Source organism: Phycodurus eques, chromosome 9 (assembly GCF_024500275.1).
Source record: "Phycodurus eques isolate BA_2022a chromosome 9, UOR_Pequ_1.1, whole genome shotgun sequence".
Classification (NCBI taxonomy): Eukaryota; Metazoa; Chordata; class Actinopteri; order Syngnathiformes; family Syngnathidae; genus Phycodurus; species Phycodurus eques.
In genome coordinates, this window is record NC_084533.1 from 14300437 (window position 1) to 14325095 (window position 24659).

Here is a 24659-nt window from a genome sequence, read left to right on the forward strand (position 1 = left end):
GGAAACAGTTCCCCCTAAAATACTCCCGCCTCTCGCCCAAACAATGCAAACAGATGCCAACAAAAGTGACATCAGTTCCAACTGTGAATGTTTTAAGTGCATGTTAAAAACTCTTTTTCTCTCATGTTTTTAGAGCACTTCCATTTTGAAATGATCTTTCTTGCACTGAAAGCTGTTTTGATTGTATTTTTATTTGTATCTTTGTTTTAAATATTTATAAGCTGTTTTTCTTTTTTTTAAAATGTTTTTAATCGTGTAAAGCACATTGAGCTACCTTGGGTATGAAATACGCTATATAAATTTGCTTTGCTATTACATAAACCTTTTAACTCTATTTATTGTCTTTTATTTATATTCCTATTTATTAATTTTTCAAAATACTTCCTGAACTCAAAATCTAATTTGTATTTTTATAACATGAAAAATACATTTACATAGGGAATGAAATCGGTTTCACAGACAGTTACACATGGTTTTAACACTTTTGGTGAAATTGAAGTCCTATTTTTGCCCCCAGAAAATTGGTAGAAGTCCAAGCTGTACCACTTTTGTGGTGTTCGACTTTGGCGGTATTTGGGACTCATCTGCCCCTGCAAAGAGAGATCACATCACAGCATGACAGAAAATTATAACGCTTCCCATGTGTCAAATTAGATTACTCTGATGGCAACCCCCACGCTATTCATAGACCCTACAAGCCCTATGTGCATGGTATCTGTGAATTTATATGATATGCAGTTATGTATCACCCAGACAGTCTTTTTTTCCTTTGCCATCATCGCTCAATTAAGTATTTCTAGGCATCTGTGCTTAATTAGTGTCTGCAAACTATGACGTTATCATCACCGTTGATACCATTTGCAATTTTGCAGAGTATGCAAAATGTGATGCCATTGCTCTGACAGAAAATTAAATATTGCACAAAGAACAGAATAATTTCAGATCTCTGATAATGATACATCACTGGCCTAAGTGCTATTACGCAAATGTCCTTCCTGTTTGACAATAGTTTTGCAGTCTTTTTGATGTGCAGAGGTCTATGATAGAGTTCCTGCTTCCAGTTCTTTATCAATATGGTGGCACACATTTGTTGACCAAAGTTCACCATCTCAAGATCTTTAGAGGAAGTAGTCTGGAGATCGCCACGACAATTGGGGCTCTCCTTTGCGCGGGGCGGGGTCAAACTGTTGGCTGGCAAGCAAAGAGATATATTTGTCAGTGTAAATTCGAATGATGGATTCTTAAAGAGCTTCAGTCACAATTCATTATTGCAAAATTCTAAATGAATGTTAGAAAATAACTTACAAGGAGCATTTCAGTGTGTCTTCAAGTTCCATGATCGCTGCCTTGTTTCCACAACGATAACAATAGTTTGGTGCACTGAAGATCGTCACAACATTTTTGTCATGGTACCAGTTAAAGCCCTGAACAGGGAGGTTTGAGGGTTACATGATTAGTCTGCATTGGCTACAGACAAAAAGAATATAGTGATGCCTGGACTTACGAGTGTAACACTTCAGTGACCACACCTGTAACTCAAAACAATTGTATCTAAAATAATCTTTCCCCATTGAAATGAATGTAAATTCCATTAATCCGTTACAGCCCCCAAGAAAACACCCGCCAATATTTTTTTAATATGCTGCGTGGCACTATGCAGTATTGTTGTTTTATAAAAACGTGCAGAAGTAATATAATTAAATAGAATGCACCTAGTTAAACAGTTTGTGCATCATGATTTATTGCCTTAATGAGACGCACCGAGCAGGTGTGGACATACGGTACTTATTGATCCCGCCTCATTGCCTGTTTGTTGGGCTTCACCCCGGTGGACGAAATGGTAGCCTCCCTCTGCCTTTGAGTAGGGGGATGGGTCTTGACCGTTGTTTCTGCCTGTGAGTACTCAACCTTTTTGGAATCCTTACAGGGGGTACTGGAGAGCGCGCCGGCTGGGGATTTCCTTGTTCTGCTGGGGGACTTCAATGTTCAGATGGGGAATGACAGTGAGACCTGGAAGGGCGTGATCAAAAGGAACGGACCACCCTGAGATTCCTCCACCAGAGCGGTATTCTGGCATTGGACTTCTGTGCTCCTCATGGATTGCCCATAATGGACACCATGTTCAGACATAAGGGTGTCTGTATGTGTACTTGACACCCTAAGCCGCAGTTTGAAGATTGACTTTGTGGTTGTCATTGGTCTTGCGGCCGTATGTCTTGGACACTCGGGTCAAGAGAGGGGCGGAACTGTCAACCAAATCACCACCTGGTGGTGTTGGCTCCAATGGTGGCAGAAGATGCCGGTCCAACTTGGCAGACCCAAACGTATTGTGAGGGTCTGCAGGGAACGCCTGGCAGAGTCCCGTCAGAAAAAGTTTCAAATCGTGCCTCCAGCAGAACTTCGACCACATCCTGATGGAGATTGGAGACATGTTCAGTGGCTCCATTGTTGAAGCAGTCGACGGGAGCTGTGCGCGTCGTTTTTTTCCACTTAAACATTGAAATGGCGGCAGGTGTGCGTGGACTCCCACTGAACATGGGTCTGAATGTAATCGGTTACTTCTGAACACTGCCACATGCCAGTTATAAGAGGGAGTGCATCATTGTCCAACCAGATTTATTTGTATTTATTTGATTTAAACTTGATTCAACCAGGTAAAGGACCAGTTAAAACAGAACATCTCTTTTGCAATGGTGACCTGGCCAAGAATGCAGCAAGTTAAATCAAGTCCAAGTCAATCACATGCAAGTTTGTTTCAGTTGTTTATTTTCACCTCCCCTCTTAAAAAGATACAAATGAATCATTTGAGTTGTTCAAATTATAGGTCACATTAATGGTGGAAAACGTTTTTAAATCATTTATCTTGCTTAAAATTATTTTACATTTTAATATCCACTGAAGCCTTGTTCCTGTTTTTGTAGTCTGCCCGGTGAGCCTACAGCAGTGATTCCCAACAAGTGTGCCTTGGCACATTAGTGTGCCATGAGCGATCTTCAGGTGTGCCGTGGGAAATTATCAAACTTTACTTAACTCCTCAAAAAATTATTAATTTCCAAGAAATAATGTATCTTTGTTCCTCTATTTATGCCAGTGAGGCATAGTGACACAGAACAAATAAATGCTCCTCAATTAGATGGCAGGAAGTACGTAAACTAATTAATGTTTCCACTTTTTGTGACATTTTTGTTTGTTGGTGTGCCGTGACATTTTCCAATTGTAAAATATGTGCCTTCACTCCATAAAGGTTGGAGATCACTGGCCTACAGTATTGTGCTGTTTAACAAGTGGAAACAATATAAGAATATTTCTTGGAGCTGAATTTGCCTTCGTTTGTTATTTTACAAAGATTTTATTTTGTAAAGATTGGATTAATTATAGTTTAGATGAAGTGATACTGTTCAGCAGTATCTGAATTGCACATTCATATTTTATTCAGTTTTTTAAATTTTATTTGACGTTCATGCTCTGATTTAAACAATTAGAAGTTACTCAGGAGTCACTCACTTTTTTACATTGAGTAGTTCTTTACTCTTACTCAGGTAATTATTTGGAGGACTACTTTTTACTTTTACTTGAGTCATATTATTCTAAAGTAACAGTACTCTTACTTGAGTACAATATTTGGTTACTCTACCCACCTCTGCTCACACTGTAAGTCCAGGTATCACTGTATCTGACACATTATGTACAATCGTTGAAGCTCCAATACAAGAGATGTATCAACAAATCATCCTTTACAAATAATGCTCAGTTTTGACGGATACTGCCACTGACTCTTCATCAGACAGGCACCTTCGATAAATGTTTTTAAATCTAATTTTTATACTTTGGCTTTCAACCTAGCATGAGTTGTTGATTTTGATTGTCCTTTCTGTCCTTGTGTACATTATTACATTTTCATATTCTTACTTGTTTTGTTCCTAATCTTTTATGTAACCCCTCATATTATTCTTGTACAGTATACTTTGTTCAAAGGCTGCTGTTTACTAAGTAACTTAGAAATAATTTGGATTTCATTTGACATTTTCAGAGAGGTATTCAATTAACAGGGCAAGAAAGTGGACTAATTACATGGACCTTAAGGTGGTTATGAAGGATATCAATTAAATAGTTCAATGGCTTTCCATAGCAAGGTGATGTTTTTAAGACAGTCGTCTTATTAGCAGCTACAGTAGCTACATGACATTCAAAGTACTCAGCACACCTGTCAGTCTGGTGTAATACAGTTCTACACGACTGCAAATTACAACCAAGAATTATGAAGACATTGTGAAATGATTGCCTCTCTCACAGTGTCCTTGAGATTACCTTATTATCTCTAAAAAGTCAGAATTCTGTGTACAGCTTTTTGATATGTTAGTCGGTCAGAAAGTTGTAGCCAGTCACTGTATATGTAAGACAGAAGCAAAACACTTTTGTTGAAACACTTTTGAAGTAAATATTTACGCGTGCACATCACGGATCATAGACAACGACTGGGTGCCCAGTTCTAGTTTTTAGCTGTTGAAAAGTCAGTTATTAAATTCATTTGAGCTGACCTTAAAATTGGAGCCTGGTTGTTTTATTGAATTTATACTGTTCATATACCACATTTAAACAATTTGGAAGGATACGTTGTAGTTATATCTGTAAAGTCTGAATTTTTGATACAGCGCGTATTGGATCCCAATAGATTTCACCAGGTACCTCCATTTCCAGCTGGTGGGCTCGTGAAACTAAAGTAAGGCCGTTTGCATGGTTAAAAGTCTCTGAGATGTCCTGGCCAAAGGTGTAACCGGCACCACGGAGCGAGATGTCCCATCCACAGTGCTCATCTGGATCGGACCATAACAGGTCACACATTGGACCCTAAAATGCGGAGAAAAACAAGTGTTGTTTATTGTACACTTCGGTTTCCAAACGTTACGGTCCAATAAGACCACATGCCCCTTAATATATATATATAAAAAATGTATCTCTAAAACTGAACACCCGACTCATGACTCACCTTTGCCTTGCCCCTTTGATATTATAGAATTAATTATTCTATCAATGTATTTTACTTATTACTTGTGGTGAAGTTATTGGTATGGTAATGTTCAAAGCATACTTTGTTATCCCAACAGTTGATTAAGCTTTAATGATGGTGACACTCTCAACCCAGCACAGATATAAATACAAAATATGTAAAATTGTCCATCCCTTTTATTTTATCTACAATAAATAAATTAACCAATGATATGAATGAAAGAAAAACAAATTGGGTGGGTGGGGGTGGGGGGGAAATCAGCTTAAACGATGCAACATATCGTGAGCCTAATAACATATATGTTATTAGGCTAATAAAATATTACAAGACTCTTGATAATGTAAAAGTTCAATGGCTGAATTAAAGAATGTAGCAAGCTATATGTGGCCCCTGTGCCGTACTTTGCCGACACCTGCCTTTGAAGTTCCACTGTAATGTAATTCGTACCTCGTGAGGAACCTCCTGCAAGCGATCCAGTGCTCGGATGTTTTCCAGTGTGACTATTGAAGGAGACAATCCTCCATGCAGGCACAAAATCTTTTTAAAAAAAAGTTTTTTTTAAAAAGAACATTGACTTTACATGCATTGCCGAGACGGGGTTTACCTGGATCTTGTACAGATTCTCACCTGGTTATCTACCAGAGCAGTCAAGGGCAAATAATCGAAAAGATCAGTAAAGTACTTCCAAACATTGGCATTTCCATATTTCATCAAGCACTCGTCGTAGAAGCCGTACACATGTGTGAGCTGTCTCGTCTCATGGTTCCCTCTCAGAATGGTGATTCTTTCACGAAATCTGACCTGGGGGCCAAAATGTCAGCAGCTCAACGAATCAGGCAAAGGTGCTCTCCTCCTATTGTACAAGAGCAATCATAGTGCGATCGCTGCAGTGTATCGTTTTTATACCTTCAGACAAACAAGGAGTGTCACTGTCTCCACAGAATAATGGCCTCTGTCCACATAGTCGCCCATGAAGAGATAGTTGGTGTCGGGGGACTTCCCGCCAATCTTGAAAAGCTCCATGAGGTCATAAAACTGACCGTGAACATCTCCACAAACCGTCACCGGGCATCTCACCTCCTGCACGTTGGACTCCTTTTCCAGGATCTCCTTAGCCTTGACATGGAGTCAAAGGAAACAAAAGAATGGGGGACACCGTGATGCAGTGTGGGTGTGGGCAGCATACATTTGGGACTTAGACAAGCCTCCAAAACACCAACATTATTATATATAGCATATGCCTTTCCATGTTCATCAAAAGCTGTCTCAATGTACAGTAATTCACTCAGAACCGGCCAGGGGCGTAAGCAAACTAAATGGCTTTTTTTTTTTTTTTTTAACACATTAAACATGTAAACATTATGGGAGAAGTCACTGATGGTGTAGTGGTACACTCGCCTGACTTTGGTGCAGGCAGCGTGGGTTCAGTTCCCACTCAGTGACGTTGTGAATGTGAGTGCGAATGGTTGTCCGTGTCTATATGTGCCCTGCGACTGACTGGCGACCAGTTCAGGGTGTCGTCCGCCTTTCGCCCGAAGTCAGCTGGGATAGGCTCCGGTGTCCTGCGACCCTAACCAGGATAAGCGGTGTTGAAAATGGATGGACATTGTGGGAGAGGGCATCCAAATCAAATTCTACTTAAGGCCTCACAAAGCCTTGGGCCAGCACCGAATTATCGATCAATTTTCTATAGGGATTCTTTCTCATCATTAGGCTCGCGGGTAAACTGCAGCCTATCCCAAATGACTTTGGGTGAGAGGCAGGATACACCATGGAGTGGTCGTGAGTTCAATTGCAGGGGTGTTTCTAGACCCCCTGGGGACCCCAGGCAAGGATCCCCACTTCCCCTCAAAACAAAAACAAGCCTGGCTGTAAGGGGGCCAATTAGGAAGACTCCTAAACCCCGATGTGTCATTGCAGTGTCTACGTCTGTCGTTCCACCGCACCAATATCAGCCATTTCTTGGGGCTTCCCAGCAATAGCAAGTAAGGAGCACTATGGGGGGGATTCCCGACCTGTTGTCGTAGTGTTTAAAGCAGTGCCATTGTTTTGCCATTGATGTGGGCCAATGTCAGCCATCTCTTGGGGCCCCCTTCAGCTCAGGGCTCTACAGGCAATTGCTTGGGTTCCCTGCCGCATTTTCAACATCTCTGCAGGGCGCACACACTACAGACGAACTAAGAAACTAAGGGAAGATGCATTGTGTGTGTGTGTGTGTGTGTGAGATAGTGAGAACAGTGGAAACTTCACACAGGCCTGAGCAAAGATTCAAACCCAGGACCTGAATGTCAACAGTGAGGCAGTCATGCATGCTTTATCCAGCTTTCCATTTTTCATGAAATGTCCTCATTCGGGTCAAGGTTGAGCTGGAGCAAGCCTAAACTGGTCGCCAGCCAATCGCAATAGACAGACAACCATTCACACGAGTAGTGGGTAATTGAGACTTTTCGATATTAGCCTAAAAAGCAGGTTTTAGGATCTGGGGGGGAAGTACTACGGCGCACAGTAAGGACCGGGCCAAGAGTCGAACCTCTACCTCTTGACTGTGAGGCAGATGTGCTAACAACTGGAGCAAACAACAACAATAAATAAAATAAAATATACAGTAAAAAGAAACACAATTGGAAGGAACATAGTAACTCAAACATTGACATTATTTACTTTACAGTGCAATAAATGCAGCTGGTGCAAATGGATCTCAAAATGTAAGGTGCCTTTCCCATAGCAAGTCCTACCCTTTCACAAAGTTCTTGGACTTGATTTTCCCGCAGTTGCTTGCACTCATTGAGCTGTTCAATCCACATGTCCAACTCTTTACTGACTGACTTTTCATCCATGTCCAAGTTGGTGCCTCCTTTCAAATCCCAAAGGAAAATCATGAGGACAACATAAACGGGTCATACTAAGTCCAAACAAACTGGGTGTATGTTTATTTGAGCAATGTTCAGCCCGTGTCATCGCTTCAAGGGAGATGATAGCTTTTGTTTGTATTATTACATCATAGAATTTATGTCACCCTGACGTGCGCTCTTTTGTTGGGTCGCCTGCCCTCTCCTGGAAAAAGTGGAACAGTCATGCTGCGGATAATGAGAACAATCGAATCCTTGGCGCGCATCGGGATAAAACAATACTGTATCATTTGTTCTCTCTACTTTCACTTGGCAATTTAAACACGAAAAAGTGACTTCTTTGTTGTTTTAAATCTGAAACAAAAAAAAGCAAAATTGGAAAAATTGAAATTTGACAGACATTTGGCATTATCGTAATAATAATAATAATAATAATAATGAAAAAAATACACCAGCAAACACAAAATATTCCACTTAATCCCATTTCTTTTTTTTTTTCAATGTTTGCCATGCGGTTTTGTACTGTACTTGGGTAAATACATTTATACATTTTACATAGTACAGTTACACAGATGCTCCTAAGAAGAAAATGATGTTGTGAAGCACGCTTTCTGTATCCAGCACTGTGTCCACGTTCAGCCTTATTAACGTCATTTATTAAACAAAACAATATATATATTTAGGGGATTGACGGATACATGTCAAGACGATGGATGTTCAAATAAGTAAAAACAGTACTTAACAGAACAGTACTTACAATGACATTTTGATAAATTTAGATCATCCAGACTTTGCGCCTTCGGGTAAAGAATAATGAAATATGCTTCTAGGATACTTTATCGGGATGGAGAGCTTGGCTGAGCAGTGGACAAAGACAAGTCGTCAACTGGAAGGAGCCGTTGTGTTTAGAATTCAGACACCCTTCGAGCGGGCCAAAGATGTCACCATCCTTCAAATGCAGCCTCCGACGGGGGGTACGGGGGGACACACTGAATGGAGACACAGCCGATTAATTCAGAAGCATGACTCGGTTGGGAATGAATATATATATATATATATATATATTTTTTATTTATTTTATTTTTTAACGGTGGAGGACATCTAATCTAATCTCGTCTACTAAATATGACGTCACGTCATTGACGTGTCACAAATGAGCAGTCTGCGGGGCTAAATTATTACTATCACCACAAATGTCTTAAGAGGGATCATATTCGAGTAAAATATAGTCAACACAGTTACTCTTTACAACTTTGCAGCTGCAAAGACGATCGTGATTGACCCGTTTTGAACGTTGCCCCTGCAAACATGGTCGCCACGGAGGCATGGCATTTATCTGTTTTGAGCTCGTGCGTTGATGTGTCGACACCTGTGACGTAGCCTACAAATCAGGCAGACCCTGTACAAGCTCTTCCGTGGTTGGTCCTTCACTGTAGAATAAAGCCTGGTCTCATTGGTCCATTAAGAATAGGAAAGGCCACGGGATTCGAATTTGCAGTTTCTACTTATGTGCCGTCGCCCCTTTTTCCAAGCCGCCGAAGAAAATTTCACGATCTCGGAACAAGTCTTTTTGCAAGCGTTTGGGTAATTCTCAAAACTACCTCAGAAATAACAACTGAGTCGAGTAACGTTACTTTGCTGGAGCACATATAGCACCTTTCATGCTAACTAGATCATCTACACAGTTGTCTTTTTCTTGTTGACGTTGTTAGCTAATGGCATAATTGCCCAAGGCATTTATTTTTTATTTTTATTTTTTTATTTTTTATACGTTTTCGGAAAACAAGAGCAAACAAGAAGAGTACAGTTGTCGCGATTCAACCTTTGCGAATTACCATGACCTGGATGACTCAGAATCTACAGTGACAGAAAAGAAAAACACAATAATTAGCGAGCACATTAGTGTTTTTTTTAATTGAGATTGTGCCAGTAACCTAAGATGGTTTAGGCTATTATGCTATTTTATTTTGCTTCACCCCCCTCATGTGTCTTTGCCTTTCCCTAGTCACGCTTTTTTCCCCTTCCCCCCCAGTAAAGCGACTTTAAGTATTATGAAAACGAACTCTGATATATTGTCATTGTTATTCGGCTAATTTTAATTTCCTTTCTTACTGTATGCTTTTTGGCATATGAAAATCAAACGGAAATGTGATATTAAATGACTCTTCCTGTTTTGTGTAGTTTTATGGCGGAAATGATGAATGATGATACTCACAAGTTATTTGAACGAGTTTCCAAAAAGATGGGCTGGACGGGGTACGATGGGCTGGACATTGCAGAAAAGAAGGTTTGTCATTGGTATTCGAATAGTAGATGTAATGTGTTGCCTTCATTTGTATCTGCTAATATATGTTAGTTTTTACTTCCTTTTTCTAGCTGATTAATGTGATTGGGAAGCAACGCCGTGGTGCCACAAGTGGGGATCATTTTGGAGACCAATCAGTGTCGCCTGTCCATTATCTCTCTGAGGAGGAAGACAAAGAGAACCAGCACTTCAACGGCAATGTATACAAAAACCCTGTTTTGACTGACTCCAGTGATGATGAATTTGACCAACGTGAGTGAGATGAAACCTTGGAACCGCATTTGACCTAGTTTAACGTTATACCAAAATCCATGAATACTGTTTGTTACATTTCTTAGTTCTTGTGAACTGGGCCACTCCAAAAACTAAATGTGCCTCAAAGAAACCATGCAGTTCTGTGAAGACAGACAGGTGGGATACAGTATTTTCACTTTGCTTTTGCATACAGCATGTTGTATATGACTTCACCTTGAAAACCACTTCTAATTTGTTCTTTCTTTACAATTCAAGTGTTTTTACAGTAAGCTCAGATGATGATGATGATGATAGTGGCGGTTTTGAAAAATGTAAGTTGGCTTTTTGAAATAGATTTCATTCATTCGTGCATTATCTGATGCAGTGGTTGTCATATTTTTCAAGTACCACCAAAAGAAAATACTCTCCAACTACTACCATAATGACCAACATTTAAATACAGTAGTGTAGTAGGCCTATATGTGCATCAGCATTAGATAGTTTAGCATTACACCCATCCATCCATTTTCTTTACCGCTTATCCTCACTAGGGTCGGAGGCTGCTGGAGCCTATCCCAGCTATTTTCGGGCAGGAGGCGGGGTACACCCTGAACCGGTCGTCAGCCAATCGCAGGGCACATAGAAACAAACAACCATTCACACTCACATTCACACCTACGGGCAATTTAGTGTCTCCAATCAACCTAACATTACACCAATTCCGCAAATACTGTTTATTTCATTCCTTTGTTCTTGTGAGCCAGTGCACTCCAAAAACTAAACATACTTCAAAGAAGGTATGTTTACTTACCTTCAATTCTGTGAAGATACACCTGTAGAATACAGTTTTCATTTTGCTTATGAGTTGTATAAGGCGTCACCTTGAAAACCACTTCTAACGTGTTCATTTTTTACAATTTGTGTTCTTGTAGTGAGCTCAGATGATGATGATAGTGGTGGTTTTGAAAAATGTAAGATGCCTTTTACTGCATAATAGTCCATTCATTTGTGCATTATCTAATGCAGTGGTACACCAAGTACCACAAAAAGAAAATACTTGGCCTTCCAAGTACCACCATAATGACCAACATTTAAATACAGTAGTGCAGTGGGACTAAGTGTTCATCAAAAATAGATGTTTTAATCCTCAAAAGTATAATTAATATTGTTGTAAGCCACTGTAGCATTATGCAGTTTGAACATTAGCACTGTTCTTTAAATATGCATCCATCCTTTCCATTTTTTTCACTAGGGTCAACGGGTGAGCTGGATCATATAGCCAGTGAAAAGGCCCCTCTGACAGCTACTTCTGATTGACCCAGTTTTGCATCCACTTTGTCCGTATTTGGCTAAGACTGCCCCCTTTTCTCTGATTGGTTACCTCAGTGTAGAAGACCGATTTGAGAGAGCTTGTGTTCGTTATTTTGACAGCGCTGGCTCAGGGGCGGAGAGGTAGGCGGAGATCTTCGCTAGTGACGTAGATAAGATGTAGAAATTCAAATCACCTGATTTCAGGCCTCTGTAGAGAAAACGTCTGGAGGTCAAGAATGCGTGGACAATTTGAATTTATATTTCACAAGTTCACTGATGTACCATAGAGACAATATTACATCCCAACTACTAGAAAAAAGTTGGATTGGCAAAATACGGGACCTTTAAGTAACATGTTTATTCATTTGATTGCAGTTTGCAGTGGTGTACAATTTCACAGCATCCCACTGAGAATTGCTAGTTTGGCCCATCGAACACCACTACAAACCACAACCATAAATATCAACACCTCTCTGACTGTGTCAATAAAAACTGAGCCTTATCTCAGTTGTCCAGATTTTTTGGGTAGGGCTAAAACGGGGTCACGCTAACATCACCAGGGAACAGCACAAGTCAGTCCGCCCCACTACATGAACACCAAGTGCCCTTATTCCATGCAGTGGCCATTCGACGGAATTGCGTGGCCCTTTGCCAGCCCGATAGCAATCAGAGTAGCTTCTGGAAGTCCAGCGCAACGTCGTTAGGGTTGTCACCCAAACTGTGGCCCGCTGCACGTCACGGGGTGAGGTGTGCACCCTTTGGCGGACAAAGCAAGCTTGATTAATGGCCCGCTGAATTGAAATTATTGACGATCGTATGTGACATAATACTAATCTTTCTGTGTATATTTAGTCCTGCAACGTGTGAAAACTCCATCAACCAAGTCCAAGAAAGTATCAGAGAGTGAAAGTGAGGACAGGTGAATATTTAAATTGTAATCCAAATTTGTATTACTGTATTACAGTTGCTGCTCTAAAAATCTTTGAAATCTGTTTTTATCCAAAAGCCTTAAAAATTTCATTGTGGATGATGACTTCGTTCAGACAAAATCATCCTTTAAAGGTATTCTTACTGATCTCATCAGCACTGACTTTTCTTGTCACACTGCACAATTGTGATTGTTTCCTCTCCATTATCCTCCAGTGCCTAAGAAGAGCAACACTCTGGCCACCCAAAATAAATTCAGGAGACCACTGCCACTGTCTCAATGTGTCTCCTCGGTGTTCATCAGTGACAGTGAGGATGAGGATGATATTACCATCAAGACCACTTGGAGGACTCGCCGCTCAAAGCCAAATTCTCTGCCAAAACCCAATGAGAACAACTCCGTGCCTTGCGACCAAACGTACACCCCACCATCACCGTATTCGCCGCCCATCTCCTTCGTTTTTCCTCGGCCTTCCCACCGTACTGCAACGTCTCCGCTTTCTCCCAAGCGGACACTTTCAGCTCCTTCCAAGCTGGAGAACTCATCCAGTTCAGAAGAGGAATTCATGTCATTACTGGACAGGCTTAGAAAGAAGAACACATTCACTGGTGCTATGTGCACACCTAAGACCAACAAAGGTGCAAGAAAAACGTATCATGTTTGTTTGGGAGTAATATTAAAGTGTTTTTGTCACGCCATCATGCCTTGCTCTCGGTGGACATATTACATTGTGTTTCTAAGGGGCACATATTAATCATATGATAAATGCTCTGAAACTGACCATTTTGGTTGAATATCTGCCGTCTCCTGTTTTTCTTTTTTTCATGCAGAATTCAGTGAGGACCCTCCTGTGTCACTTCCCATCCAGCAGCTGGCTAAACCCAGGTCATTAGGTGGAAAAACTTTGGATGCAAAGACTCCTGGGAAAAGCACCACCTTAAAGCTGACACTGAGCCAGACAGAGCCCAGACACACCTCCATCAGCAGGTACATCTTTATTAAATTATTTTCTTGACCCGAGACTGAAATGCTTTCACATATACTGTACCTACAACAGTTGCTTTCTTTTGTTGTTTGTCTTTCCTCCAGACTAGCATTGTGCAAAACCCCAGGTTGCTTCTTGGAGTCCCTATCGAACCCTGCCTCCAGTTATTGCCATTATTTTAAGCAAAAAAAGGAAGAACTTACAGGCAAACTGTACCAGATGTACAACAGCAGTGTGTTTGATGGAAAGGTATAGTAGTTTCCCCTCATTGCATCTCTTTAATGAAATTTTGCATTTTGTATGACTTATTAAATTATTTGTTTTCTTGACTGACCTCTCTAGCTCCCCATCAATATGTCCGTGACTTGGAACAAAAAGATGCGGCAAACAGCAGGCTACTGTATCACTGGACAGGAGCGAGGTAGAGGGGACCGTTACGCTCGCATCGAACTATCCGAGAAAGTCTGTGATTCTGCAGGTAGTCCTTTTATTAATGTGGTTCTACTGTTTAGCCAGAAAACTATCACAATATGGTATGTAATGTGTAGATCAGTGAACAGTTGTATCCAACAGAACGCTTGGGGCCATAGTCTCCCGACACGTATTCGCCCATCCATACACACCCACCACGCATAAACTCTGAATGAATGCGGAAACACAAAAGAGGCGTGATTTATGATAGCTGAGGCTGTGTGGAAAGCCTGTAATCTGTACCTTTCCTCAGACTTGTGAATTTAATATAAATCCTTGAAAAAGCAAATGCACACATTAAATTTTTAAATGCCTAATGTAGCTGATAGGTAATTGGTCAGTTCCGCCCCAGCTACACTCACACTTTGTAAGAGGGCATGTTTATTTAATCTAGGGATGTCTTGATCACTTTTTTTGCACCAGAGTCCAAGTCTTTGATTTTAAGTATCTGCCGATACCGAGTCCCGATCCAATACATATAACTACCAAAAGTCAACTTTTAATATTTAAAAGAAAAACCCAAAAATAAATGAGTAGCAAATAAAATACAAAAATATTAATTATATTTTTTAAAATTAGATGGCCGATTAATGGGTTATCAAATTTATTTTTCTGCCAAATGTCAGAATCTGTATTGGCCTCCAAAAAATCCATATCGGTCGTGCCCTAATCATAAGCACCTGTCAGGGGGTGATTCGTCTGGCTAGAGAGCGGAGCCTTCATGTCAATAAAGGTGTTTGCCAATGTTGCCATACTGCACAAAACTGCAGTGCAAAATAAAGAGAAAATAAAATGCACACAGGAAAATATGGCCCTTACTGCACAACAGACATTAACCCGGTAGCATTCATCATCAAGTTTGGAGATCTTTGTTGAACATTTGTTTGCAGGTCTCTGAAATTGTAAAGTTAGTCATGCATAGTACAATTTCTCCCAAAAATGTTGATGGAAACGTCCGGCCCTCCTAGATCGCCTCCGAGACACACTGATCCATGAGATGTGCCATGCTGCGACCTGGCTGATCAACGGCGTGAGGGATGGACACGGAAGCGTATGGAAGCTATATGCAAGGAAGTCCACCCTGGTGCACCCTGAGCTGCCGATGGTGAATCGCTGCCACAATTATGACATCAAGTACAAATTCCAGTACCAGTGCACTGGCTGTCAGAATACGTATGTGACATACTTCCCTTTTTCAGATGAAACAGGCATTTCATGTGACACCTACTTCAGTGTTAATAAGGCTGCGGTTGTCTGCAGGATCGGGCGTCATTCCAAGTCCCTGGACACCCAGAAGTTCGTGTGTGCACGTTGCACCGGTAAACTTGTCCTGCTCACATCATCCAAGCCTCGTCCTCCTACGCCTTTCGCCAAATTTGTGAAAGAGAATTATGGGTCTGTACGCCAGCAGCTGGCAAAGCAGAGCCATGCAGAAGTCATGCGGAAACTCAGCAAAGACTTTGCCTCTAAGAATAAACTAAGTGACTTTCAAAGTTCAGACCTCTGAGGTAAGTGGAACATAGCAACAGAATGACAATAAAACCTGCTGAATATCTGCAATGTCCTAATAACAATAACTTGAGCGCAGCTATCAATGTTTTTCAGTGAAATGGTCATGGTTGAATGTGATTGTGCAGTTTAGGTTCGTGAGTAGAGATTGTGAACTTTTATATATGGATGGCAGCTAATGAGTTCGTTGTTATCGCTGCTCAAATTGTCAAGTTTTGACTACAAATAGTTTTTATGTATCAAAATTAAAGTTCATTTAATTGAAATAATAAAATTCAAAAAGCCAACAATCAAGTGGACTTCTATGATATAGTATCATACGAGTTTGTTTGGTTTATGCAGAGGAGAAAAAATTAAAACTGTCCGTGCAGAACTAACGAAAATAGCGGGCGCCTCCCTGGCACCCAGGGACTGAGAGCAGCCCCGGGACCGGCATCCCCCAGGAGGGCAACACTGACACAACCAGACCCAAGAGGAGGACGGGGAAACAGGCCCCGTATCCCCACAGGCCCACCTCTCAGATCCAGAAGGACCAGGGGTTCAAGTGCATGCAAGTGACCCTATGGCGTGCACAGGGGTCTAAAATGACAAGATATGATTTGGTCACATTACATTGCTGTATGATGATCATTCCGAGGCAAAAAGAATCAAGCTTCAAGTGCTAATGTTGCAAATTTTGTGGGTATGTGGAATAATGTACAATTTTGTAGAAGAATTTGGGTAATGTATAACATATTTTGTAGTTTGAATAGTTCAAGAAATGTTGAAGAACATGGTGAATTACGTACTGATGTGGGGATTTTGTTGACGAAAAATGTAAAAAATCTTGGTACCTGGGAATTTTTCGAATGTTGAAAATTATTCCCAAGGTAAATTGAATGAGCTGAACATTTTGAATACGTACTGGGAACAATGTTACACTTTTTGACACGGCGCTACATTTTCAATAGGACTTTTTTGGGGTAGTTTTAGGGAATTGTGTCGTCATGATAAGAAGTTAAAAAAAAATAAAAATTAATTGCGATCTGAGCCAAATCTTTTGGTACCTCATTTGTGCAGCTACGTTAGACGGTGCATGCAAAATTTGTCGGGGAGAATGGGGAATGGCAGAATAAGAATGAAGTAGTTTTTGATAATATGTAGGATAGTAATATGGGCTGGTTGGCTTCGCAGCAGGCCTACAATGAAGTTCTTGTGCAGAGGCAACAGGTCTTCATAACATCCATCAATTTTCTACAGCCCTTGTCTTTATTGGGGCCACAGGTGAGGTGGAGACTCTCCTAGCTGACTTTGGACGAGAGGCAGCGTACGCTCCGGACTGGTCACCAGTCAGTCGCAGGACACACAGTAGACAAACAAACATTCACACTCGTACTGACATCTGTGGACAATTTAGAGTCTTCATATAACGTGTATTTTTGGGGAATGTGTGAGGAAAAAAACCGCCGCAAAGGACGGGGGTTAACATGCACTGTACAAAGGAAGGCTGGAGCCAAGATTCAAACCCCGAACCTCAGAACTGTGATGCTGATGTGCTAACTACTCATCCACCATTCTGTCCCTTATTTATAACAGATTAATAACAAATGAAACGTCAGCAATGCTTAAATATTTATTCTTATCTGTACCATAAATACTGCTATTCTTGGAATTGTTTTGCAACGCCAATTCCAATGAAGTTGTTGTGACATTGTTTTAAAAATAAATAAAAACAATGATTTGCAAATCATGTTCAACCTATATTTAATTGAATATACTACAAATATATTTAATGTTCAAACTGATAAACTACTATTTTTAGCAAATAAGCATTAACTTAGAATTTTATGGCTGCAACACGTTCCAAAAAAGCTGGGACAGGGTCATGTTTACCATTGTGTTACATCACCTTTTCTTTTAACAACATTCAATAAATGTTTTGGATTTGGGAACTGAGGACACTAATTATTGAAGCTTTGTAGGTTGAATTATTTCCCATTCTTGCTCGATGTACAGCTTCAACTGTCCGGTGTTTCCGTTGTCGTATTTTACGCTTCATAATGCGCCACACGTTTTCAATGGGAGACAGGTCTTTGGCCCGGAGGAACCGACGTCCACAATTTCCAAGAACTATTTGAAATGTGGACTCTTCGGACCACAGAACACTTTTCCACTTTGCATCAGTCCATCTTAGAGGAGCTCAGGCCCAGAGAAGCCGGCGGCGTTTCTGGGTGTTGTTGATAAATGGCTTTTGCGTTGCATAGTAGCGTTTCAAGTTGCACTTACGGATGTAGCGCCGAACTGTATTTACTGGCATTGGTTTTCTGAAGTGTTCCTGAGCCCATGTGGTGACATCATTTACACATTGATGTCGGTTTTTGATGCAGTGCCCCCTAAGGGATCAAAGGTCACGGGCCTTCAATGTTTGTTTTTCGGCCTTGCCACTTACATGCAGTGATTTCTCCAGATTCTCTGAACCTTTTGATGGTATTATGGACCGTAGATGATGTAATCCCTAAATTCATTGCAATTGTACGTTGAGGAACATTGTCCTTAAACTGTTCGACTATTTTCTCACGCACTTGTTCACAGAGGTGAACCTTGCCCCATATTTGCTTGTGAATGACTGAGCAGCTCCTTTTATACCCAATCATGGCACCCACCTGTTTCCAATTAGCCTGTTCACCTGTGGGATGTTCCAAACAGGTGTTTGATGAGTATTCCTCAACTTTCTCAGTCTTTTTTGCCACCTGTGCCAGCTTTTTTGGAATGTGTTGGAGCCATAAAATTCTAAGTTCATGATTATTTGCTAAAAACAATCAAGTTGATCAGTTTTAAAATTAAATGTCTTTGTAGTGTATTCAATTAAATATAGGTTGAACATGATTTGCAAATCATTGCATTATGTTTTTATGTTTAACACAACGTCCCAACTTCATTGGAATTGGGGTTGTACATGCACTATACAATATATAAACATTGAAAAATACAGAGCACAGCAAAACTAGTATCAGCACAGCATCCATAATGTGTAACTATAATACTGATCATGTAAGAGTTTGCATGTGATTTGAACTTACCACTTTGTTCCACGCTGAAACTTGGGTGGAAATTCTCAAATTGATACCATTTTATTATTCTGCTCCATCACTCACTGATGCCTGCCTGATCACGGTTAGATAATTGACTGTTCATACTGACTGACAATCAATCTAGAATAGACAATATAAATGGACAGACGGTATTCGATAACGTTGGAATGAGCTGTGTGGACTGTATTAAAGCAAGCACTGAAATCTTTTCAACAATGAGCAATTGCCAATATAATCTTCACAAAAGTGCAGCATCCTGAAGAAGAGCATCTTGGACATTAATGGACCTCTTGATGAGATTTAACACGATTTACGTCCAATCTTTTGACACAATACAATACAATTTGAGAGAGGACAAAAGCGAGGTGGCTTTCCATGTGACACCAAACGTTACCATCAGTACAGGCAGGTTTTCTTCATAATCCTTAGGAACTCTTGCTGGTTCACTTCTCCATCTCCATCTCTGTCTGCTTCCTCAATCATTTCCTTCATACAGGACAATAGGTGTACATGTCAATCAAGCAGCAAGATCATTATCATATCTGCAACCCAATCAACCCCAATTTTTTTAACAACACAAACCAACCATCCATCCATTTTCTGAGCCGCTTATCCTCACATGGGTTGCGGTAAGAACAGAAACCCTATAGAGTAATTGCCAATTAGCAGTGCTCCCTTGTACTGGTTTACAATTGGTTATAGGTGTCAGTAAAGACAGAGAGCTACTTGTTAGTTACTGATTAATGCTAATGATACATTAAAAATTTAACAAAATTACCTTCAGTTGTGTAATTACTGTTCAAAAATACGTATATGAAGACTAATCGATTTCTCACTAATTATCAACAATAATTTAACAAGGTAGGAAAGAATGATAAATATACAAAACTACTTCTACACTTGAGATGTTTGAAAGGTGTATTTGCAAGCTGAATGGGACTTTTTGGATGGAGAGGGGCACTTTTTATTTAACATTTCAAATGGGACTTTGTTAATATTTAGGTAGGGAAGGGTTGTGTTAGTGGAATGTGTAATTAGCTGTTTAAATGTCACACCTTTTAATATACACACATATATACACACACACACACACATATATATTGAAACTGGAGAAAACCCACGCAGGCACGGGGAGAACATGCAAACTCGGCACAGCGGAGGCCGGATTTGAACCCGGGTCCTCAGAACTGTGAGGCAGATGTGCTAACCAGTCGCCCACTTTGTTACTTACGAAATTACTTAACTTCCCATTGAAATTTACTGGAAACTTTTGGGAAATTTCTTACCTGCAGCTCTTCATCTGTGAGGTTTTCTCCAAGCTCCTTTGCGACTCTCTTGAGGTTCTTGAAGGAGATCCTACCGGTCTCGTCGTCGTCAAATAGGCGGAAAGCTTTCAGTATCTCCTCTTTGGAATCCTTATCGGCCTTGAATGAAATGAAGAGCAGTTTTATTCAAACCTGTGATGAAACGTTCAAATCTAAATTCTGTGGCATTGACTGAGGCCTTAAAAGGTATCTGATCAATTTACTGTTTGAAAAAGTTTGGCGCCTACACGGGTGGACGCCTTGGCGCTCTCTACCCACCAAAATGGACAAGCTTCATATCCTCACAAAGACCAGTAAAGACTTTGCACTTTCTGCCGCCCACTGCTTCACGGAGACTTGGCTTTGTGAATGTATTTCCGACGGCGCCATACTGCTGCCCCGGCCTCACTGAGTGGACAGCGACACAGCGCTTTCAGAGAAAACAAAAGATGGCGGGCTATGCTTCTACATCAACGAAAAATGGTGTAGCGATGTCACAGAGCTCATCACACATTTCAGCCCGGACATGAAGTCACTGTTTTTGAACTGTAAGTCAGTCTGTAAATCAGGCTAACACGAACGCCGCACCGCAAACGCTGGCTGAACAAGTAAACGAACTTGAAAAAAGCACCCAGATTCACCCCTCATTATTCTTAGGAACTTCAACAAAGCAAAATTCAACCACGAACTCCCTAGCACATTGACTGTCCCACCAGGGAAAACAGCGTTCTAGACCACTGCTATACCACACTGAAGGACTCGTGCAGCTTTGGGCTCGTCTGATCACTGTTTAATTCACTTAATACCAACATTCAGGAACAAACGTAAACGTGTGAAGCCTGTGGTGAAAACTGAAGAGGTGGACCAATGAAGCGAAGATTGGAACTTCAAGACTGTTTAGACTGGACATATGGGCGTGTCTTTGAAACTTCAACTGGCAGCTTGGCTGAACGTACAGACACGATTACATTCTACATCAGCTTTCTGTGAAGCTGTGTGGACCAACATTTTGCACGTTCAGTGACAACAAGCCGTGGTTCTCTGCCAAACTTCACCACTTTCGCCAGGCTTAAGAGGACACCTATCAGAGTAGGGACAGAGCCCTGTACAATCAGTGACTACAGACCTGTCGCCCTGATATCTGTCGTCATGAAGTCCTTTGAACGCCACATACTGGACCACCTCAAGAGCGTCACAGGACCCCTGCTGGACCCCGTGCACTTTGCTATCGGGCAAACAGATGGATGACACAGTGAACATGGGACTGCGCTTTATCCTGGAACACCTCAACGGCGACCTATCCGAGGATCCTGTTTGTGGACTTCAGCTCTGCGTTCAACACCATCATCCCCAAACTCCTCTCCTCTAAGCTTTTCCAGCTCAACGTCTCGCCTGTCATCTGTCAGTGGATTTAGAGCTTCCTGATGGGCAGGACACAGCAGATGAGGCTAGGCGACACCACCTCATCCACATGCACCATCAGCACAGGGGCCCCCCAAAGGATGTGTCCTCTGCTGCTTTTCTCTCTCTACACAAATGACTGCACCTCAACACACCCGACTGTCAAACTCCTAAAGTTTGCAGACAACATCACAGTCATCTGCCTCATCAAAGATGGTGACGTGTCTGCGTATCCACAGGAAGTGGAGCGGCTGGAGCTTTGGTGCGGCCAACACAACGTGGATCTGAAGAAGCTCAATATGGTTGAGATTATTGTGAACGTCAGGTAACATCTTTCGCCACAGCTGCCCCTCGTTGTACAACTGCCCTATGTCAACCGTCAAGACCAAGTTCCTGGGAAAACCTCAATGCACCCAACTCTCAAACTCCTGAAGTTTGCAGATGACACCACAGTCATCGGCCTCATCAAAGACCGTGTCGAGTCTGCAGTATCGACAGGAAGTGGAGCAGCTGGAGCTTTGGTGCGGCCAACACAATGTGGAGCTGAACAAGCTCAAGATGGTAGAGATTATTGTGACCTTCAGGAACCATCCTTCGCCACAGCTGCCCCCATGTTGTCCAACTTCCCTATGTCAACCGTCGAGACCAAGTTCCTGGGAATTAGTCTCTCAGGACCTGAAGTGGGAGACCAACATCAACTTCATCCTCAAAAAGGCCCAGCAGAGGATGTACTTCCTGCAGCTTCTGAGGAACCACGGCCTGCCAGAGGAGCTGTTGAGGCAGTTCTACACAGCAGTCATTGAGTTGGTTCTCTATTCATCCATCACAGTCTGGTTTGGTGCTGCAACAAAGGAGGACACAATCAGACTGCAACGGACAGTCAAGCCTGCCTAAGGAATTCCTGAACCCACCTACACACTTTTGAGGACTTGCACGCTGCCAGAACTAAAACAAGGGCATGCAAAATCTTCTTGGACCCTCCACATCCTGGTCACCACCTATTCCAGCTCCTTCCTTCAGGTAGGCATTATCGAACAATGGAAACTAAAACCGGCAGACATTCCAACAGCTTCTTCCCTCTTGCCATGAACCTCTTACAATTTCATAGCAACATGCTGCCAATTTGGACATCTCTGTCAAAGACCTGTATATTATTCATGCACTCACTGTTTTACAGAGCTGCCAAATGTTATCGAATGTCCGTATTTTGGAACGGAAAGCACTAAACGTTGACTCATTACGGCCGTAACACTGATTCTTCCGTATAATGGAAAAAAAATTCAGTGTCTGACCTTACCGGCGCGTCCACATTGAACAGCCGCTTGGTGCACGCTATCCCCACCCCCACACCCCACCCGCTGCCAAGCCATACAGGCGAAAGTTCTCCTTGCGTCCTCTGTCAACGCATTGTAAGTCAATGACCATCGCTTCCATGGTAGCAAGTAAACTACTTACAGTGGGGCAAAAAGGTATTTAGTCAGCCACCAATTGTGCAAGTTCTCTCACTTACTGTAAAAATATGAGAGAGGCCTGTAATTTTCATCCATTTTTAGACATGATTATTGCATGTGATGGAATGCATAGTGCAAATCAGGGTGTTTGTGCCATTTTTTTCGTGGAACTTTTTTTTTTTTTTTTTTAAATTCCATATTAACCATAATTGTGCTACAATATATTTCACAACTATACACTATTTAAAGTCCATAATTATATTATAGATTATATTAAAGTTGTTATATTATATAATAGATTATATTATAGATTTAACAATTTTGGGGGGGGGAAAAAATGCAATTTTTTTCCCGTGTAAATGTCTTGAAATTTTCTAACCAATAGGTTAATATAGTTACCATCTTCTGTGTCGTGACACTGAGGAAATTGCTAAAGGAGATCTTCCCTGTGGCATCCTTGTCGACTTCACCAATCATCTTCTTAATCTCCTCTTTCTTTGGTTCAAACCCCAGAGCTCTCATGGCAACCTTGCACAGAGAACAGAATTAATTGAATATACTACTTTTATTAAATAAATACCACCATATCTACTATGCAAATACTGGCCAGGGGTAGCAACACTGAGTGTCCCTTGCTTTGTCGCAACGCTGTCCCCTGTTCTAACTGTAATCAAAGGTGTAGTTTGCATTTGCATGATAGTACTGCCCCAGCAAAATCAAGTAATCTCAACCAGAGGGTGACAAATACATGTTGAGTGTACTGTAATTCTTTATCATATGTGTATTTTGATTGAGGAGACGACCACTATTTCAAGAAATACTGTACATAATTAAAATGTATTTTAAATAGTTCCATACATAATAACCAATGCATTTCCCTTGTGGATTAAAATTTGTATAATTAGATGATAATTTTTTCCCCCATCCTGTCTCGATACACACCTGTTGGAACCCTCTTTACCTTGAGTTCCTTGACATCAATGTATCCAGCGCCATCGGTGTCAAAGAGCTCAAAGGCTTCCCTGATCTCCTGCTTCTGCTCTTCAGTAAGCTCAGGTTTGGGGTTCGTCTTCTTACGAGGGGGAGGCACCGGCCCCTGCAAGGATGGCCTCTTGGCACACGCCTAGTGGACACGCAAACAAGCCTCTCAAGATGATAACATGTACTGTATACAATCGAGTCATATCCGTCAACATCGTGAGTTATTTTTACTCACCATTATTGATGTATTTGCCTGGCTAAGCAAATCCGCTATTATCCAGTTAATGTAACTTGGATTTACAGGCTTCGGAGACTCCCTGGAGAGAAAAAGGGATGTATTTTTTGTATTTAAATTCAGATGCACATATCAACCACCACCACCTCGCCTCAAAAAAACCAACTTTGGAATTTACACCGTATGGATAGTGACGAGGATGTAAATAAACGGAACGTTTTCCAGAGTCGTTCGTGTAGAAGCAGCTGTTGGTTCTGGAGACGTTTGTTTTGCTCACTCTCTTTGCCCGGAAAAGACAACCCCATCAGAAATGGTGTTGGGGAGCTGGAACGGGCGGAAGTGGTAAATATAATCAAATATACCATTTGGGGAAAACGATGATTGGTTGTTGATAATCACGGGATAGGGAAAAAGCGACTCGATTGGACGGAAATAGTAAAACGATAATGTTGGTACACTGTGAACAACTAAAACGTGAGAATCGCAATCATTTATAATATATAGAATTTAAAAAATATATATTATATTGATTTTCTTTTGAAAAGATCCCGTCAGTTATTACTGTGACGGAATGAATACAGGCGTTTGGAAAAATCTAAGGCAGGATAATACAATA

General features: G+C 41.2%; 3 protein-coding genes across 8 annotated transcripts; 1 reads left to right on the forward strand and 2 right to left on the reverse strand.

The window, feature by feature from the left end:
• Positions 1 to 293: 293 nt before the first annotated feature.
• Positions 294 to 8699, reverse strand: LOC133407703 (serine/threonine-protein phosphatase 2A catalytic subunit alpha isoform-like). Of its 4 annotated transcripts, XM_061685863.1 has the most exons (8): positions 8615 to 8699; positions 7744 to 7862; positions 5915 to 6124; positions 5636 to 5809; positions 5456 to 5545; positions 4687 to 4848; positions 1306 to 1424; positions 294 to 1191 (listed from the first exon to the last, which is right to left on the reverse strand). In XM_061685863.1, the coding sequence occupies exons 2-8, from the start codon at positions 7843 to 7845 to the stop codon at positions 1119 to 1121; spliced, it is 930 nt and encodes a 309-aa protein (XP_061541847.1). In that variant the 5' UTR covers positions 7846 to 7862; positions 8615 to 8699; the 3' UTR covers positions 294 to 1118. The 4 variants fall into 4 exon arrangements, with proteins under 4 accessions (XP_061541847.1, XP_061541848.1, XP_061541845.1 ...); XM_061685864.1 differs by lacking the exon at positions 7744 to 7862 and having other exon boundaries at positions 8615 to 8688; XM_061685861.1 differs by lacking the exon at positions 8615 to 8699 and having other exon boundaries at positions 7744 to 7958.
• A 661-nt stretch (positions 8700 to 9360) lies between these two features.
• gcna (germ cell nuclear acidic peptidase) lies at positions 9361 to 16620 on the forward strand. 2 transcript variants are annotated; one of them, XM_061685985.1, is made up of 14 exons: positions 9361 to 9441; positions 10039 to 10144; positions 10234 to 10414; positions 10501 to 10573; positions 10673 to 10728; positions 12560 to 12626; positions 12714 to 12769; positions 12851 to 13273; positions 13466 to 13622; positions 13725 to 13869; positions 13963 to 14098; positions 15060 to 15264; positions 15352 to 15599; positions 15972 to 16620. In XM_061685985.1, exons 1-13 carry the CDS (start codon positions 9365 to 9367, stop codon positions 15596 to 15598), a joined length of 1929 nt encoding a protein of 642 aa, XP_061541969.1. In that variant the 5' UTR covers positions 9361 to 9364; the 3' UTR covers position 15599; positions 15972 to 16620. The 2 variants fall into 2 exon arrangements, with proteins under 2 accessions (XP_061541969.1, XP_061541970.1); XM_061685986.1 differs by lacking the exon at positions 15972 to 16620 and having other exon boundaries at positions 15060 to 15196; positions 15352 to 15495.
• A 579-nt stretch (positions 16621 to 17199) lies between these two features.
• On the reverse strand, positions 17200 to 24398 carry cetn2 (centrin, EF-hand protein, 2). Of its 2 annotated transcripts, none has more exons than XM_061685851.1 (6): positions 24321 to 24398; positions 24044 to 24125; positions 23789 to 23950; positions 23227 to 23355; positions 19958 to 20095; positions 17200 to 19157 (listed from the first exon to the last, which is right to left on the reverse strand). In XM_061685851.1, the coding sequence occupies exons 2-6, from the start codon at positions 24044 to 24046 to the stop codon at positions 19068 to 19070; spliced, it is 522 nt and encodes a 173-aa protein (XP_061541835.1). In that variant the 5' UTR covers positions 24047 to 24125; positions 24321 to 24398; the 3' UTR covers positions 17200 to 19067. The 2 variants fall into 2 exon arrangements, with proteins under 2 accessions (XP_061541835.1, XP_061541834.1); XM_061685850.1 differs by having other exon boundaries at positions 24222 to 24368.
• Positions 24399 to 24659: the final 261 nt, after the last annotated feature.

Coding starts and splice junctions, on each gene's coding strand:
- LOC133407703 (XM_061685861.1), bottom strand. CDS start 7,887: ATGATTTTCCTTTGGGATTTGAAAGGAGGCACCAACTTGGACATGGAT. Junction 5,546..5,635: donor CTGCTCTGGTAGATAACCAG/GTGAGAATCTGT, acceptor TTTTTTAAAAAG/ATTTTGTGCCTGCATGGAGG. Junction 1,425..4,686: donor CCCACCAGCTGGAAATGGAG/GTACCTGGTGAA, acceptor CTCCCTGTTCAG/GGCTTTAACTGGTACCATGA.
- gcna (XM_061685985.1), top strand. CDS start 9,365: ATGTGCCGTCGCCCCTTTTTCCAAGCCGCCGAAGAAAATTTCACGATC. Junction 12,770..12,850: donor GACAAAATCATCCTTTAAAG/GTATTCTTACTG, acceptor ATTATCCTCCAG/TGCCTAAGAAGAGCAACACT. Junction 14,099..15,059: donor GAAAGTCTGTGATTCTGCAG/GTAGTCCTTTTA, acceptor CGGCCCTCCTAG/ATCGCCTCCGAGACACACTG.
- cetn2 (XM_061685851.1), bottom strand. Junction 20,096..23,226: donor GTGTCACGACACAGAAGATG/GTAACTATATTA, acceptor ATTTCATTCAAG/GCCGATAAGGATTCCAAAGA. Junction 19,158..19,957: donor TCACAGATGAAGAGCTGCAG/GTAAGAAATTTC, acceptor TCCTGTATGAAG/GAAATGATTGAGGAAGCAGA.